This window comes from Pyrgilauda ruficollis, unplaced genomic scaffold (genome assembly GCF_017590135.1).
Source record: "Pyrgilauda ruficollis isolate IOZ18807 unplaced genomic scaffold, ASM1759013v1 scaffold172, whole genome shotgun sequence".
In the NCBI taxonomy this organism is placed as follows: Eukaryota; Metazoa; Chordata; class Aves; order Passeriformes; family Passeridae; genus Pyrgilauda; species Pyrgilauda ruficollis.
Window position 1 is genome coordinate 446,034 of NW_024516098.1, and position 15,392 is coordinate 461,425.

General features: G+C 52.5%; 1 protein-coding gene across 1 annotated transcript; it reads right to left on the bottom strand.

Moving 5' to 3' along the window:
- Positions 1–1,993: 1,993 nt before the first annotated feature.
- Positions 1,994–12,378, bottom strand: ASB18 (ankyrin repeat and SOCS box containing 18). Its single transcript, XM_041464158.1, is given in 7 exon segments — positions 1,994–2,135; positions 2,137–2,159; positions 3,036–3,149; positions 3,689–3,861; positions 3,864–4,192; positions 11,716–11,776; positions 12,138–12,378. Coding segments are annotated over 7 exon segments (1,083 nt in total).
- Positions 12,379–15,392: the final 3,014 nt, after the last annotated feature.

Consider the following 15,392-nt stretch of genomic DNA (forward strand, 5'->3'; position numbering starts at 1 on the left):
AAAAAAAAAAAAAGAAAAAAAAAAAGAAGAAGAAAAAAATCCTCGAGGAGAGAGGAAGGTCTCTGACATTTTTTGCCTTAATAGCAGCTTAATATTAAACGTCTTTCATAAAACACGCACATCCAGATCTACTTAAAAAGAAAAAAAAAAAAAAAGGAGAAAAAACACAGAAAGCCTTCATTTCCCCCAAATGTATGGCGTGCGCAGCGCTGTGTTAGCTGCCTCAGTAATTTAATTGGAATGAAACGTGAAAAATGTGTCATTTTTTGAAGAATTTATGCATCGCTTCCTGGAAATCTCATTGTCTTAACTAGCAGCCTACTGTGTTCTGTTTAGCAGGCATAATCGCATTTTTATGTGTCTCCGTATTAGAAGTTAATGTGACCTCCCGTCTTTAGCTGCTGGAAAATAATAATAATAGCCAAAATAATAATAATAATAAAAACAAAACCCCCCCCCCAAAAAAACCCGAAAAAACCGAGCCTTTTCCCAGAACATCTGCATCAAAACAAGGCACTGCCAGGAAGGCAAAATAATCTAAAATAATCTATATTTGGGGTATATATATAAATATATATATATATATGTATAAACCGCCAGCCAAACTTATCAACCCCAGCCAGGAGCATCATCCCACTCGGAGCATCATCATCATCAGCATGATCATCATCATCAGCATCATCATCATCGCACCCGGAGCATCATCATCATCACCACACCACCACCATCCCGCCCGGAGCATCCTCCCGCCGCCGCGCTCACCCCGCCGCCGGCAGAACGGCGCGAACCCAAAGGAGAACCATCCCCCCCCCACCCCAAAAGGCTCGGAGTCGATGTTTTAGAGGCTTTTTTTGCCTTTAAATCTCATTTTTCGGGTGTTTTCGGGGGGTCCCGGCTGCCCCCGACGGCCGAGCAAAGCGCGCCCCCTGCCGGCCGCGGGGAGCCGCGCACCCCCCCCAGGCCTGTCCCCCTCATATTATAATATATATAATATAATATAATATATTATTTATATATTAAAAATACAATACATAAAATTTTTTTAATTTTTTTTTTTTTAAACCAAGTGTAATTCAGCACTGGGAGTATTTTGGGGAGCACTGTGGCAGAAGGACAGCTGTTCTCCCAAGGGATGCACGTGTGCATGTCCTTTGGTGCAGCAGGAATTAACCTGGAGAGCCTGAGCGTGTGGGAAACACAAATCCTCGCTCCTCCTGGTCCCTTTGCCCAGGTCACTGTGGGAAATGATGAAAACCCAAACTCCACAATTTCGGGTTTTCCAGCCCCTTCCTGTGCCAGCCTGGGGGCAGTGACAGGCACAAGGGGTATGGGAGGGGCTGGGAGATACAGGGATTTGTGTCACCCTGCTGCATGGAGTAGCCACAACATTCTTGGTGGCTCCTACATTAAAAAAAAAAAATAAAATTGAATTTTAAATCTATTTTAGGGCCTTTATTAATGCTGCTAGACTTTGCATCCTGCTGAGGGCTTCTACACAGCACCTTTGCTTCCCAGGTGAGATTTATCCCAGGGGATTTGATGCTTACCTGGGCTGGTTTGGGTTCCCTGGGATGATTTGGGTCCCCTGAGCTGGTTTGGGTCCCCTGGGATGATTTGTGTCACCTGGGATGATTTGTGTCTCCTGGGATGATTTGGGTCCCCTGGGATGATTTGTGTCTCCTGGGATGATTTGGGTCCCCTGGGATGATTTGTGTCCCCTGCCCTGTCCTTCCCTTCCCACACCTGAGCAGCCCCCGCTGCTTTGCAGGGATCCTCCATAATCAGCATTATTCCTACCAGCCACTAATCATTTTATTACTCTTTATAATCTACTTAAAGCACAATTAGAAGGGGGGAAACACCCCAAAAAAACTATACAAATTTCCAGCCAAAAGCACATTTTAGTCCTGGGAAAACAGCCACGGCAAGCGGCGCCCCTCATGGCACGGATGCTCCTGGATCTGCTCCTGGGTCTGCTCCTGGATCTGCTCCCTCACAGCACCACTCCCTGGGGCTCCAGCAGCAGGAATTCCCGCAGGGCCCCGGGCAGGGGCAGCAGGGGGATGAGGGAGTGGCACTTGTCCCCACAGTGTGCCCGGATGGTGGCACGGCACAGGTGCTGCAGGCTCCGGGCGGGACTGGTAGAATGGCGGGTGCTGCTGCAGAGGGGGGACAACGCCGGTGTCACCCACCCGGGCTGGCACCTCTGCTGGCTGCCAGAGAAGCTGGAGGTGTTTAGGGATGAAGGGAATGAGGGAAGGAGCCCAGGCGTGGCTGTGGGTGTGGGGTCTGGCCACTGACACAGGGAAAGGGTGGGTGAGGGATTCTGGAATTCTCCTGTGGAACTGGGACCTTGTGGTCTGGAATTCTCCTGTGGAAGCACCTTGGGGAAAGCCAGCCTCGGGGAGGGTGCAGCAGCATCCCACAGAAAGCTGATGTAGAAGAGAGCCTGTTCCTGAGGGAACAAAGCAGGATTGGGCTGTGCAGCCTCGGCCTTTCCTTAATTTTGGGAAGAAATCCTTTCTCCCATTCCTCAGAGCACCCTGAAGGCTTTGTTTGCATTCCAGCTGTCCCTCACAGCCTGTGGGGCCAGGAGCCATCCCAAATCACCAGAGTGGGCTGGCTGTACCTGTTGCACATCCAAGGAGGAGCTTTTCCCAACCAAAACGAGGGATGTGGGCTCCTGCTGGGAAGTGCTCTGGCTCCAGGCTCACTTGCAGAGGCTGAGAGTGGATTTTATGGCAGGCTGGGGCAGGGATGCGGGGACTGAGGATGGTGGAGCTGAAGGGGTGCAAACATGGAGGGATCAGGTGTGTGGTGCTGCTCTAGGGAATATTCCTTTTGGTTTTCCTCCATCCAGTGAAGTCTGGGTGGGGGGGGAAAACCAGTCTGTGGGGAAAATAAACCCCAGTTCTGTGGGGAAAATAAACCCCAGTTCTGTGGGGAAAATAAACCCCAGTTCTGTGGGGAAAATAAACCCCTGTTCTGTGGGGAAAACCCCCTCCTTGGGTCTCAAGCCAGCAGAGCTGCCTCACCTGGAACACCTCCTCTGGCACGGCCTTGGCCCACTCCTGGGACACCGGGATTTGGGAGTAGGAGTTGAAGAGGACCTCGATGACCTCCGGCATGGCTGTGCAGGATTTCAGCACCTGTCCAGGAACATGGGAGGGCTCAGACACCGAGGCAGGGCCAGAGGGGACAACAGCCACCTGCTGCAGCCAGGGTTTGTCCCACCCCACCCCGCTCCAGGCTGGGATAGCTCCGTGTCGGGATGGGGCAGGCGTGGGGTTTCTCCTGGCATCTTTCGGAGCAGTGGGAAGCCCCGCCCTGCTGAGGCTCTTCTTCCTCACTCCTTATTTACATTTTTGGCTTGTGCCTGACAAGGCAGGATAATATTTTCTTTATGGTTTGATGTAAAATCAATGGAACGCAGAGCTACGATGCAGCTCGTGAGCCAGGCCTGTCTCTGATATTCCCTAGGCAGGGAAAACCCCCTCTGAGCCGCCCTAGCTCCCTCCTGCCCTTCTGCTGGGCCTTCACTTCCACCACTCCCCATCCCCACCGTCCCCTCTCCCTGCCAGACACGGAAGCTCTCCCAAATTCTCCCACCCTGCCGCCTTTACACGTCCCAGATCTCCCAACCTCAAGGCCGCGCGTGCGAGGCGCTCTCCGGGCGCCATTTCGGGGCCGGTTCCTTGACGAAGGCTGGGGGCCAAATCTTCCGGGAGCCGTGGTTGAGCAGCAGCCTCACGCTGAGGTGGGGCCGCAGCTCCGGGCGGGAGGCAGCGCCCTGCAGGGCCTAGCCCAGCGGGGACACGCCGTCCTAGTCGACGGCGTTGGCGTCGGCGCCGCGCCGCGCCGCAGCAGCACCAGCTCGGCGTCGGCCGCCCCGCAGGCCCGGTGCAAGGGCCGCCTCCAGCTCTCATCCCGGGCCTCCACGTCGGCGCCGTGGCCCAGCAGCAGCTGGAAAAGCTGCAGGGAATGGTCGCCGTCGCCCGGGGCCTGCCCGCAGAGCACGCCCAGCGCCGTCTCCTGGCGCGCGTTGCGGGCGTCGACGCGGGTGCGGCGCCGCAGGTAGAGGCGGGCGTGGTGGCAGAGACGGTGCCTGGCGGCCACGTGCAGGGCCGTGTCCCCTCCCGCCTCGCTCGGCAGCTCCACGGCCGCCCCGCGCATCAGCAGGAGCTTGGCACACCTGCGGGAAGGGGTTTCAGGACGGGGGTTTAGGGGTGGTGTGGGTGGAGCCATGAGGGATGGTGGGGTGGGAGGTGGTGTGGGGTGAGGGGGGAAGTCGTGCTGGAGCTGGGGTTGTGGCACTCGGGGATTTTGGGAGGGAGCAGCACAGGCTGGGCAGGGTGGCACTGTGCCCTGGTGCCCTCCACACTGAGGGCAGAGGTGGTTTGGGCCATATCTCCCTCTGCCCCTTGACCGGAGTCATGCATGGATGACCATCCTGGACTGTCCTTGAATACCTTGACCCTCCTTGACCATCCCAGACTGTCCTTAGCCATCTTGACCATCCTTGACTATCCTTGACCATCCTTGACCATCCTTGACCATCCCAGACTGTCCTTTGCCATCTTGACCATCCTTGACTATCCTTGACCATCCTTGATCATCCCAGACTGTCCTTTGCCATCTTGATCATCCTTGACTATCCTTGCCCATCCTTGACCATCCCAGACTGTCCTTAGCTATCTTGACCATCCTTGAATACCTTGACCATTCTCAACCATCCTTGACTGTCTTCAACTATCCTTGACCACCCTGACCATCCCTGACCACCTTGATCAACCTGAGTGTCCTTGACCATCTTTGACTACCCTGACTGCCCTGCACCATCCTTGACCATCCCTGACCATTCCTGAACCCCTTGACCATCCTAGCCCCACTTGCTTGGATATAAAAATGGATTTTCCTTCTCCCTTGGAGGGACCCCAACACCTGTGTTGCGCTTCTGCTACAGAGGATTGTGTTTTCACAGAACCACGGAAAATCCTGAGCTGGGAGGGACCCATGGGGACAGTGGAGTCCAGGGGAGGAGCACCATATTTAACCCCTTCTGCCTCTCTAATTTTCATCTTTTGTTGCAGCTCAGGTGTCACTGGAGCCCTGGCTGAGGCTCTGGGCTGACACAGAAGAGCACGAGGGGCAGAGAAGTCCCAGCCTGATCCTTCCAGCAGCGGGGATGGGGAAGAAGAGGAACCTCAGGGAGGAAGGACAGCACCAGGATATTGCTTGTTTTTCCTGGCCCACAGGAATGCTAATGTGTGTGGGAAAAATGTCAATAATAAAATAATGAGCTAATACTACTACTAATAATATACTTGACTTTTCTGCACCTGCCTCATCACCTCCCCAGGGATTTGCTGGGAGGATTTTCACTGTCCTTGGCAGTGCAGAATCTACAAACACCTCCCTGGCCTGCTTTTCCCGTGCACCTCAAGCCTGAGATGCCAGAAAAAAATCCCTTCAGGATCTTTTCCTGTACCTCCCAGAGGTGCCAGCCCTCACCAGAGGCTCCACCATGGATGTTCTACTGGGGGTGTAGCTGTCTGAGAGTGGATTTAGGTGGGATTGTGCCATTCCCAAAATCCTCACGTCCCTACTTTCCAATTTAATTTTTTGCACTAGGATGCTGAATCCCTTTCTCCAGGAGAGTTTTGTCTCCCTGAGGCTTTTTTGGGGCTCGCTGGCTGCTGTTGGAGGGGATCACTCAGACACTCAGTCTCTTTTGCTGGTCTTGGCCATCCTTGTCAGCAGGGAGTTTGTAGCCCTGATTATGATTATTCTCTTGGGGTCTCTCCAGAGCAGCTTAATCCTGATGTCACAGGTAGCTCTGCACCCTAAAACGACACATTCAGGGCAAACCAATGATGGTTCTGCAGGGAAAAATGGGAAAAAATATTGCTGACTTGGCTGCAAAAATGCAGCAGCCTCGCCCTGAGAAAAATCCCCTTTTGTTCTGCTTTTCCTCTTTTTTTGGGGGTAGATCATGCTTAAAGCATTTCCAGACAAAGAGGCTGCTGTGCCTTGGCACAAACAGTGCCCTGGTTTGGGCAAGAGTGCCCAGGGTGAAGATTTCCACCTGCTGAAGATTTCCAATCCTCGCTGTGCCCTGGGCTTTTCCCTTACAGAGAATCCCACCCTGGGAGCTCAGTTCCTCTTCATCTCCTGCTACACCTCCCAAATATTCCCTTGTGGAAGGACCATCCTTCCCAGAGGCTGCATCCCTGGAGGGGTTTTTCTTTTTGGTTATCAAGTGCTGGAAGGAACCCAAGCCTCTTTATACTGGATTTTCCCCCTGGGTGCTCCTCCCTTGGCACAGAGGGAATGTTGGCAGGGAGTTATGAACAAGAGAAGTTCTCTTCCAGTGAATGGAAAGGGTGGGAGCCTGGGAGATGCATTTGTCTCCTGTTTGGATATCTGGGCATTGGCAGGTTCTGGGTAGATGCTCTTGTTAACCTCTAAAATCTCTCTGTTGATGAATTCATGAGCTCCAACACTTCCCCAGCGTTTCTGGCTTCCTGTATGTTCATTCACAGCCCGGTTGTTGCCACCAGAATGGACCAAAATCACATTAAATAAGGCCCAGCAATGGCTTGCTGCTTTTTCAAGGGCTCCTCTCCAATCTCCTGGTAATACTGAAAGAGCACGCTGAGTTCAGCTTTCCGTTTATCTCAGCAGAAATTCGGTGGCAAAACAAGTAACTTTTTTTTCCATCCAGCCTGGTGCCTAATTTCGACTAATTTAAACTCACTTCCAAGCCATTCCCAACCCGTTTGCAGGTGATGGGTGACATCCCCTTGCTTGGGCAAGTCATTTCTTAAGGTAAAGGAAATTTGGGGTGAGTGGTGCTGGTGCTCCACCTTCGCCCTGTCCTGGGCTCCTGGATCAAATGGAATGGCAGAAAATTATTTGGGATTGATTTTTTTTTTTAAAATTTCTTCACCCATCAGAGAGTCAGGGCAGGATGAGCCCACCACCCTCCTTATGCTCCCACTGGCTGGGATGGAAACCACCCAGGCTGGGAAAGCGGGATTTGTTAGGAATGGGATGTGAAGAACAACCAGCAGGAGGAGCAGGAGATTGGGGCAGCGGAGGCTGCAGGGAAAATCCCGTCCCAAGAACCCGCTCAGGCCCCAGTTTCCTTAAGGAAAAACCTCCTGTTTGTTTTTCCTCCCGTCGTCGGGGTCGGAGCGAGGTCTGTCTGTGAAATCCCTCATCCTGTCACGTCTCAGAGGGCAGGGCCAGCCCCGTGGCTGCTCCTGGGCTCTTTATCTTTCTGTCAGGACCCACTCAGGAGCTGCTCTTGCCCAGCTTCCCAAAACCATGGCTCCAAGCGCTCCGAGTGCTGTATTTAGCAAGGCAGAACGGAGCAGAGGATGAGGTTTAGCACTAGATGATGCTAAACGCTGGCTTTTCATATCCCTGGGCTTTTTTCCCCTTGCAGTGCTGCTTTCCCACAGCCCCAGGGCAGAGTGCCCAGGGTGATGCTGGAACAGCTGGAGGGTGCCTGGGCTTGGCTCCTTGTCTTGTCTTGACCTTTTTAGGCTCCTGCCTTCCTGCTCATCTCCTGTTTCCTGCTCATCCCTCCCATTCCCCCTGTCCCTGGTGCTTGCTCCCTATCCCAGTGCCCCTTGGACGCTGCCTGAGCTCCTGCATTGACCCATCCCATCCTTCATCCCCCATCCCTTGGCTCTGGGGGCTTGGAGGAGGTGGAGAACTCTGCTTCCAGCTCCCATGTTGGAGGGAAGGCTCGGAGAAGGGAATTGCTCATCTGGAAGCAGGGGTGACACCTTCCTGTCCCATCCCTTGGCTTCCCAGAGCTCTTTCCTTGCCGAGCTCTTTCCAGTGCGAGGCTGGAGAAGGGGAATTCCTTTCCAGGCAGGCTCTCCCTGGCCACGAGGGAAGCCTGGGACATTCAGGGAGATCGGAAGGAGGGCTCTGCAGATGTTCAGCATCCCTTCCTGCCGTGATGGGAGGCAGGAGCTGTGTCCTGCATCCCTGCCAGTGCCTGCCCAGAGCCCCACGCCCGCTCTCCCCTCCCCTCCCCGCCGCCGAGGCTCTTCCTCTCCCCCTCAATTATTTTTATTTTATTTTTTTTTTCGGGGTGCCAATAAAGGCAGGCTCCTTTAATCATCCCCAGCTTTAAGAGGGAAAAGGGAGAGCGCCAGGGAGAGAGTGCAGTGAATTTAGAGACTCATCTTACCCCACCATGTTAATTATCTCGGCTGTAAAAAAGAGGTCAAGGAGAGGAACTCTACTAAATAGGCCGACGTTGGCATGAACAGCTCCTAAAGTGAAGAAGGTAAGACTGAACTTTACTGGAACTTTTTTTTTTCCATCTCTTCAAAAAGCTCCTAGATTAAAGCTCTGATATCCTTTTTGTTGAAATCTCATGGATTCTGAAGCTCAAATGGCTGGAAGGAAGCCCAGATAATTTTTTTTTATCCCAGTCACTGAGAGGCTCAAAGGTTTTAAGTCCTGCCCCCATGGTGAATTGCCGAGTATATGGGAATACAGAAGAACCTGGCACATAGGTGTTCTGGCCATTGTTATCGAGAGGGAGAAAAATAAAATAGCTCTCTATGTAGGTCAATGACCTGCTCTTTGTTGTCAGTAAAAAATTAAGGATGACCTAAAATCTACTACTCAACGAAAAAAATAATAAAATAAAAAAAAAGGAGGCGAGGTAAAGTAGTCTCCCCCTAATCAAAGAGGAAATGTTTGTGTTACCCAAAGCTTGACCTCCTCAGTCTCTAACTTTAGCAAAGTCTTTGCTATTGAAAAAGCAGTGGTCGAAACCTCAAACCCTGTCTGAAATGTCTATTAATTTTTGATCTTTCAAGGGAGTTGGCTCAGTTATTGTAGAAGCCCCCGTAGCGCCGGGCGCCGTAGTGAAGGGGCTCGCAGCATTTCCATTATAAAGCCCCAATATTCCAGGCCTTACAACTCAGCTGTTGCCACCTCGGGGCTGTCTGATCCCCGTGGTGGCTGAGCTGGCTCACCTGCCAGCCCCCTCCACCTTCCAAGGGAACGGAACATGCAAATCAGTGAGAGCAGATCCGTTTTCTAATACATCTACATAAAATAGTATTTTTTTCCAAGCTTGGAAGCAAAGCCAGGGCACCTGGACCACTGAGGTCCAGGAGATCTTCTGCACACCCTGGGGTGGTTTGGTGGCCCCATCTCTTCAGGGGGAGAAGCCTAAAATCAGGGAAGCACTGGGGTTTAGGATGGGGCTGGAGGATGAGGTTGAAGGTGCAAAGGGAGCTCAGGTGAAGGAATTAAAGCCAGCTCTTGCCTGCAGCATCCTCCCTTTCCCACCCTGCTCCTTCCAGCCCTCACGGCACCAAGGATGCCTGGGATTCATCCCTAGATTTTTTTGGCTGAACCAGAAGTTGACTAACACCTGATTTTTGGACATCTTGCAGAGACTCTTACTGATAAGCAGAGATCAAACCTTTCCCTCTCTGGCTGCTTCCCTTCTCCAGAACTCTCTCCCTGTGTCGTGGTCTGTGACATGCTGGAACCTCGCTTCCACCACCTACCTCCAGGTAATCTTGCCTGCCTGGAGGGCAGAGGATGGAAGCCAGGCTAGCTTTTCAGGGAAGCTGGCAGGTGATGGAATTCACTGTGGCCCTAAGCAGTTTCATCAGGAAAATATCAAGTGGCTGAGCTCTTTATAAAAAAAAAAAAAAGGAAATATCCTCATTCCGTGTGTCTAGCTATGCAGGCACCTAAAGTCCTACAGAAACATATTTTGCTGTGTTTTTCCATATTTTTCCAGGAAATTTTTATGCTCATCTGTCTGATGCTGATGGAGGGTGGGATGTGGGCACACATGGAGGAGCTCAGCCCTGCCTGTGAACCAAGGGGGATCCCTTGTGTGGGGTGAGGGGGTGGGAGCATTGCTCCACATCCCATAAACCCATCCTGAGCATCTCTTGGGGAAGCGTGCTGGATCTGGGCTGCAGGACTTACTGATTTTAGGGGAAATAGTCAGGAAAGAGGAGCAAGGAAAGGCTGAGGCTGGGCTGCTCCTGTCCATGGGGAGAAGACTTTGGCTGTGCAATGTGCCTGGCACCAAAATGCCCTTTTTGTCTCTGCTGTGGCAGTGGGGAGACATGGGAACGTGAGAGAAGCCTTGCTATGGATCATGGCATCTTTTTTTGCTTCATGGCATCTTTTTTGCCTTCCACAGGCAAAACTCCCGGGCTGTGCGCACAGGGGATGCACAGCGAGGTTGTCATGGAATGCCAGAAGAGTTTGGATTGGAAGGCTTGGGTGGAAGAGGTTTTACAGCAACTTCTGTGAGCCAGGGAGAAGTTTGAGAAGAGGATTCATGTTTGATAAGGGGATCTGTGTTTGATAAGAGGATCCACATTTGCCCCTGAAAGAATTTCCTACCAAGGTTGTTGACAGACAAACCAAGAAAGAAAAAAGGATAAATAAGAGAATAAATAAGAGAAACCTGCAACTGCCCATTCCAATAATCACTTTGTTTGTCTCTTCTAACCAATGAGTAAACTTCTGAGCTTTGTAAGAGTGTATAAAAAGCATGCATGCTAGAATAAAACCAATTTGAAGCCTTCTTGGAATGGAGTGTTGTAGCCGCATTTCTCTTCACGGAGAAAAGCAAGGCACAATTTCCCAAGGATATTTCTGGGATTCACATTCTCTGAACCTCAGAGAAAGAAAAAACAATTCTTATCTCATTTACTGCTCCTGCGTTGCTCACAAGTGGAGTGCATCGTGGAAGATTGTTTACCTGAGGGGAGCTGGCAATTGGATTCTGGTGTGAGTGTTTTGATTCACTGACCAGTTGAATCCAGGTGTGTGAGTATCGGGACTGTCGGCTGGCAGTCACAAGATTCTGGGCACTGGAGTTGAGTTGGGTGCTTGTGCAGATTCTCTGGAAAATCCCTTCGCCCAGGATTTTTCTCCTGGGAAGCTGAGAGGCCTCAGAGAAAAAGGAAAACAATTCTTATCTCATTTGCTTCTCCTGTGTTGTGCTCATGTGGAATGTGTTTGGAGATTGTTTACCCACAGGTGATTGTTCCATTGGATTCTGGTCTGAATTATTTTGACTCAATGGCCAATCAGGGCCAAGCTGTGTCAGGACTCTGAAGAGTCACAAATTTTCATTATTATCTTTCAGCATTCTGTAAGTATCTTCTCTGTATTCTTTAGTATAGTATTCTTTAATATAATATAGTATCATAAAGCAATAAATTAGCCTTCTGAGAACACAGAGTCAGACTCATCATTCCTGCCTTCATCAGGACATTCCCAGCAAATACAATAAATGGGGCTCTGATTGCACCTGGTTTAGTCCTGCCCCTGCATTCCCATCCTCTTCCCAGCAGCCTGGGGGCTGGAGCAGCTCCTGACAGGGCTTTTCCCCTTTTTCTCTGGCAGCTGTAGGGACTGGTTGTGCTCCATGGCTCTGACTGCAGTTGGAAGGAGGGGAAACAAAACCCCCTCGCTGTGTGCTCCTCCAGGAGTGGGATTTCAGGTGGAACCAGGTGGGCAAGCCAATGCCCTGCTGGCCACCAGGGCACACAGCCCCATCTGCAGTGGCTGGCAGGAGCTAAAGGCAGCCCAGGAATTCCCCAGGAAAGGAAAAGCTGACTTTGCTGGGAGTGAGGGCACCCAAGGCAGGTGGGAGCGTGTTGGAGGGCTGGGCTTGGGATGTGCTGGGTTTGGGAGTACCCAGAGAGAGGAACTGTGTTTCTCAGCAGCTCCAGGACCTCCTGGACCGTCTCCTGAGCACCTGGGGCCATGGGGAGCATCACCTCAGGAGGCACCACCATCCTGGGGGCATCTGATCCCTCCTGATAGCACCATGAGGAATGTGGGCTGCGAGCCCTCTCTGAAAGCATTCCCAAAATACAGGGTGTCTAATCCCAGCCTGAGGAAATCACGGAGATGCACAAACCTGACTCTTCCACTGGGTTAGTAGGTGCAGAAGACAAGAAAATATAAAAGTGATGAATATTAATGGTCAGAACTGTGGGCTAACCAGAAACCTTGGGCACACTTAAGGCACCGAGATGCACTGCCCCTCTCCTGTTTAGGGTTAGCAAACACACACTGATTTCATTCTCCTGGCCTGGCCTTCAAAGGAAAAGTACCTGAGAGTCCATAAGAGGCTTGGCTTTTCACCTGCCACTCCAGCTGGTTTTTACTGATCTCAAAGACCAGGTTGACATCTTGGTGGTATCTGTCAGTCAGGAGCTGCAGGCTCCTCAGGTCTCCCGTGACCAGGGCTGTGTAGAACCTGGCGATGGGAGCACGAGGTGCCAAGGGATGCTCCAAGTCCAACTTGGAGGAAATCCTCAGCTTTCCTGTCCCAGCTCCTGGTGCCTCACTCATGCCAGTGCTTCCTGGTGTGCAGGTCCTGCCTGGGGGCATGGCCAGGCTTTTATATCCTATTGGTTCCATCCTCTTGGCTCACTGCCTAATTGTAATCCAGTCCAGGCTCTGTTGTGGAGTATTTATAACTGCAGAGGGCTTGGAGCATGATGGAGACGGGGTGCAATGAGGGTCAGGTGGTCACTGGGCCATGCTGCACCAGCACCTCTTGGATTAAATTGCTGGATTTTTTGGAGGCTCCAACTTGGGACAGAGGTGTTTAGGCTGGGAGGAAAATGGTGCCTAGTGTTTAGGAAACTAAAAAAAAAACAAAAAAAAGGAATTTAGTCAACTGCTGTCAATCCCCAATAACCTTATTTGTGTCCTCTGAGCTCTGGGAGGATTTCCCCTCCCCCCCCCCCCCCCTTTATTTCTTTTTTTCATGAAGGTGCTCATATGAGATTCCAGTCCTGTGGTTGCAATGTGGAAAAATCTGGGCTACGTGTTACTGGCCCAGCCTGGAATGCTGGGATGGTCCTTGCAGCGTGGTACAAATGCTCCTGGGGCTTTGGCAGGGGAAGCTGCTCCCCCAGACAGTGCCTTGTATAGGAGAGAGAAAACTCCACTGGATGCCAGCAGAGCATTCCCTGCTCCCACTTCCCCCAGGCTGCTTTCCTCAAGGTTACCAGAGAGATCCGTGCTGGGGACGAGAATAGAGGCTGGCATCTCGTGACTTGGAGGCTCTGGGTGACAAAGCTTCCCCTTCCCAGCCCCGCCACCCACCTCTGCGGGGAACAAACCCGGTCAAAGCAGATTTTGGGATGTCAAACCAGAGCTGGAACGCTGCATGGTTCCCTCCGTGTGGAGCCAACCTGAGGCTGGGAGGAATTTTTGGGACCTTCCTGGGGATCCTGAGCATTCCCGAGCCAGCACCCCTGTGCTGCCAGGGCCACCTGAGGTTCCCCCGTGCGTGTCCCCAGCGTGGCTGTGGTGACACCCATCTCTGGAGCCCCAAAACTCCCTGCTGTGTCCTTGAGGGATGGGGCTTGCTGAGCTAAGGGGTTCCTGGTGATTGACCCCCCTAAGGCCCCTGCTCTTGGGAAGCAGCACTGGGAGCTCATTTGAGGCCACCCTAGGTGGTCTTCCCTGTTTTTTCCTTCTTTTCCCCTTGCACTCAAGGTCAGCATTCCCACCTGGCCATCCCCAGCCTCTCTGTTGGTTTGGAGCCTCCAAAGCCCCTCATTTTTCCCTCTGCTTTCCCCACTTTGTTGCTGTTTTGCTGCACCCAGCCTTTCAGTGCCCATTCCCTGCTCTGGCATGGCCTGAGCCACCTCCTCCAAGCACTGCTCTGGTATGCAAACACCCCTGGGCATCCCTGGGCTCCTTCAGCCAGCACAGCAGGAGCTTTGGAGATCCACAGACAGGTATCATTCACCTCAGGGTGGCATTCCCAGAGCCCTGGCTTGCTTTCCCTGTCTCTGGCGACCCTGTCGTATTTTCGTGGTGATGTGGAGGAATCCTGCCTCATGCCAAAGGATCACTTTCCCCGAGCAGGGATTGCCTCCCTGGGTAAATTTAGCAGGGAGGGCAGACCCTGTGGGCCAGTCCCGGGCTAGTTCCCTTGGTGGGGGTGTGGATGTGTGTGCAGAGACACCCCGTGACCCTTCTCAATCTGCATCTATCTGCATATAAACACTCGAGTCCCAGGCCAGGCTTAAAACCAGCCTGGGACAGCAGGAGTGGAGAGAAATGTTCCCTTTCCAACAGCTTGTAAAAAGCACTTGTTGCCTTCAGGCAGCGAGTTTGGGCGCTGGAGGACACCCCACAAGGCTCCCCTGTGGCAGTGCTGTGCTGCAGGGCCCTGGGCACATCCCCTGGCAGCACAGCTTTGTGATCCCTGAGGATCTGAGCCTGGCAAAACCAAGCCTGGGATCATCCTGCCGTGTCCTTCCTTCGGCAGGGATGGCCCTGCACAGCCCCAGAGAGGCTCAGAGGGAGCACCTGTAGTCTCACCCTCATCCATCCCCAGCACCTTCTCCTGCAGGGCACATCCCACTGAACAAAACATTCAGCATTTCCCTTCCCCAGATCAAGGGGGTCTGTTCATAACAGCTTCCATTGCCTGCTCCAGCTCCCCATTGCTGGGAAAACTCATTCCTGGCACAAGGAGGGCACAACAGCAGCAGGAGGGTTTGCAGAGAGCTTGTCCCCCAGGTGCAGCTGCCACATAACTCAGTCCTCACTCTGGGGACACCTCAGCCCTCCTGGTCCCAAAGCCCCACGAGGCTGTGGTAGAACATCCAGATGTGCAGAGCTCCTGGCACCACCACCTTGCTTGGATGTCATTATTATCACTGTCATTATTATCCTTGCAGGAAATCTCCAGTGTGGTGCAGGAGCCCGCAGCACTGCCTCCTCCAGAGGGGCTGATTCCAACCTTGCATCCCCTCCTAGTCCCCCCAAATAGCTCAAATGGGGTCCCTGTGATGGCAGCATCCCCCCAGCACCCCGTGGCTGTGGGACTGAGGGGTTGCAATGCCACCACAGCCCCAAACCTACCTTGGAGCCATGTGAGGGGGGCTCTCCTGGCTGATGGTCCCTCATCCCCCCTGATCACCATCCCTGCCCGGGCAGAGCGAGGTGTGAGCTTCAATGCCCTCTCTGGGATCCAGGTGCCACCTTGCAAAGAGCCACCCTGTCCCCAGCACATCCCCACGTTTATATTTGCAGCTCTCCAGGTGACAGCACTGCCCAGCTATGTGGCTGTGGTCGGGCTGACCCTGCCAACACACAAGTCCCTGTCCCTGTGCCTGTGCCCATGCCTTTAACCCCCCCAAAAATACTTCTGCAGATGCTGCTGCTGCTGCTCAGTTCTTCTTTAGAAGCTGCTGCCTGGTGAAATATAAACTTGTCCTGAGGCTGCATTGATTTTGTGCAGTTTTTATTGGAAATTAGATGATATTTAAGCATTTTCCTTTAACAGCTCTATGTAACATGGAAAGGTCTTGTGCTACAGTTAGTTTATAGTGGCTCAT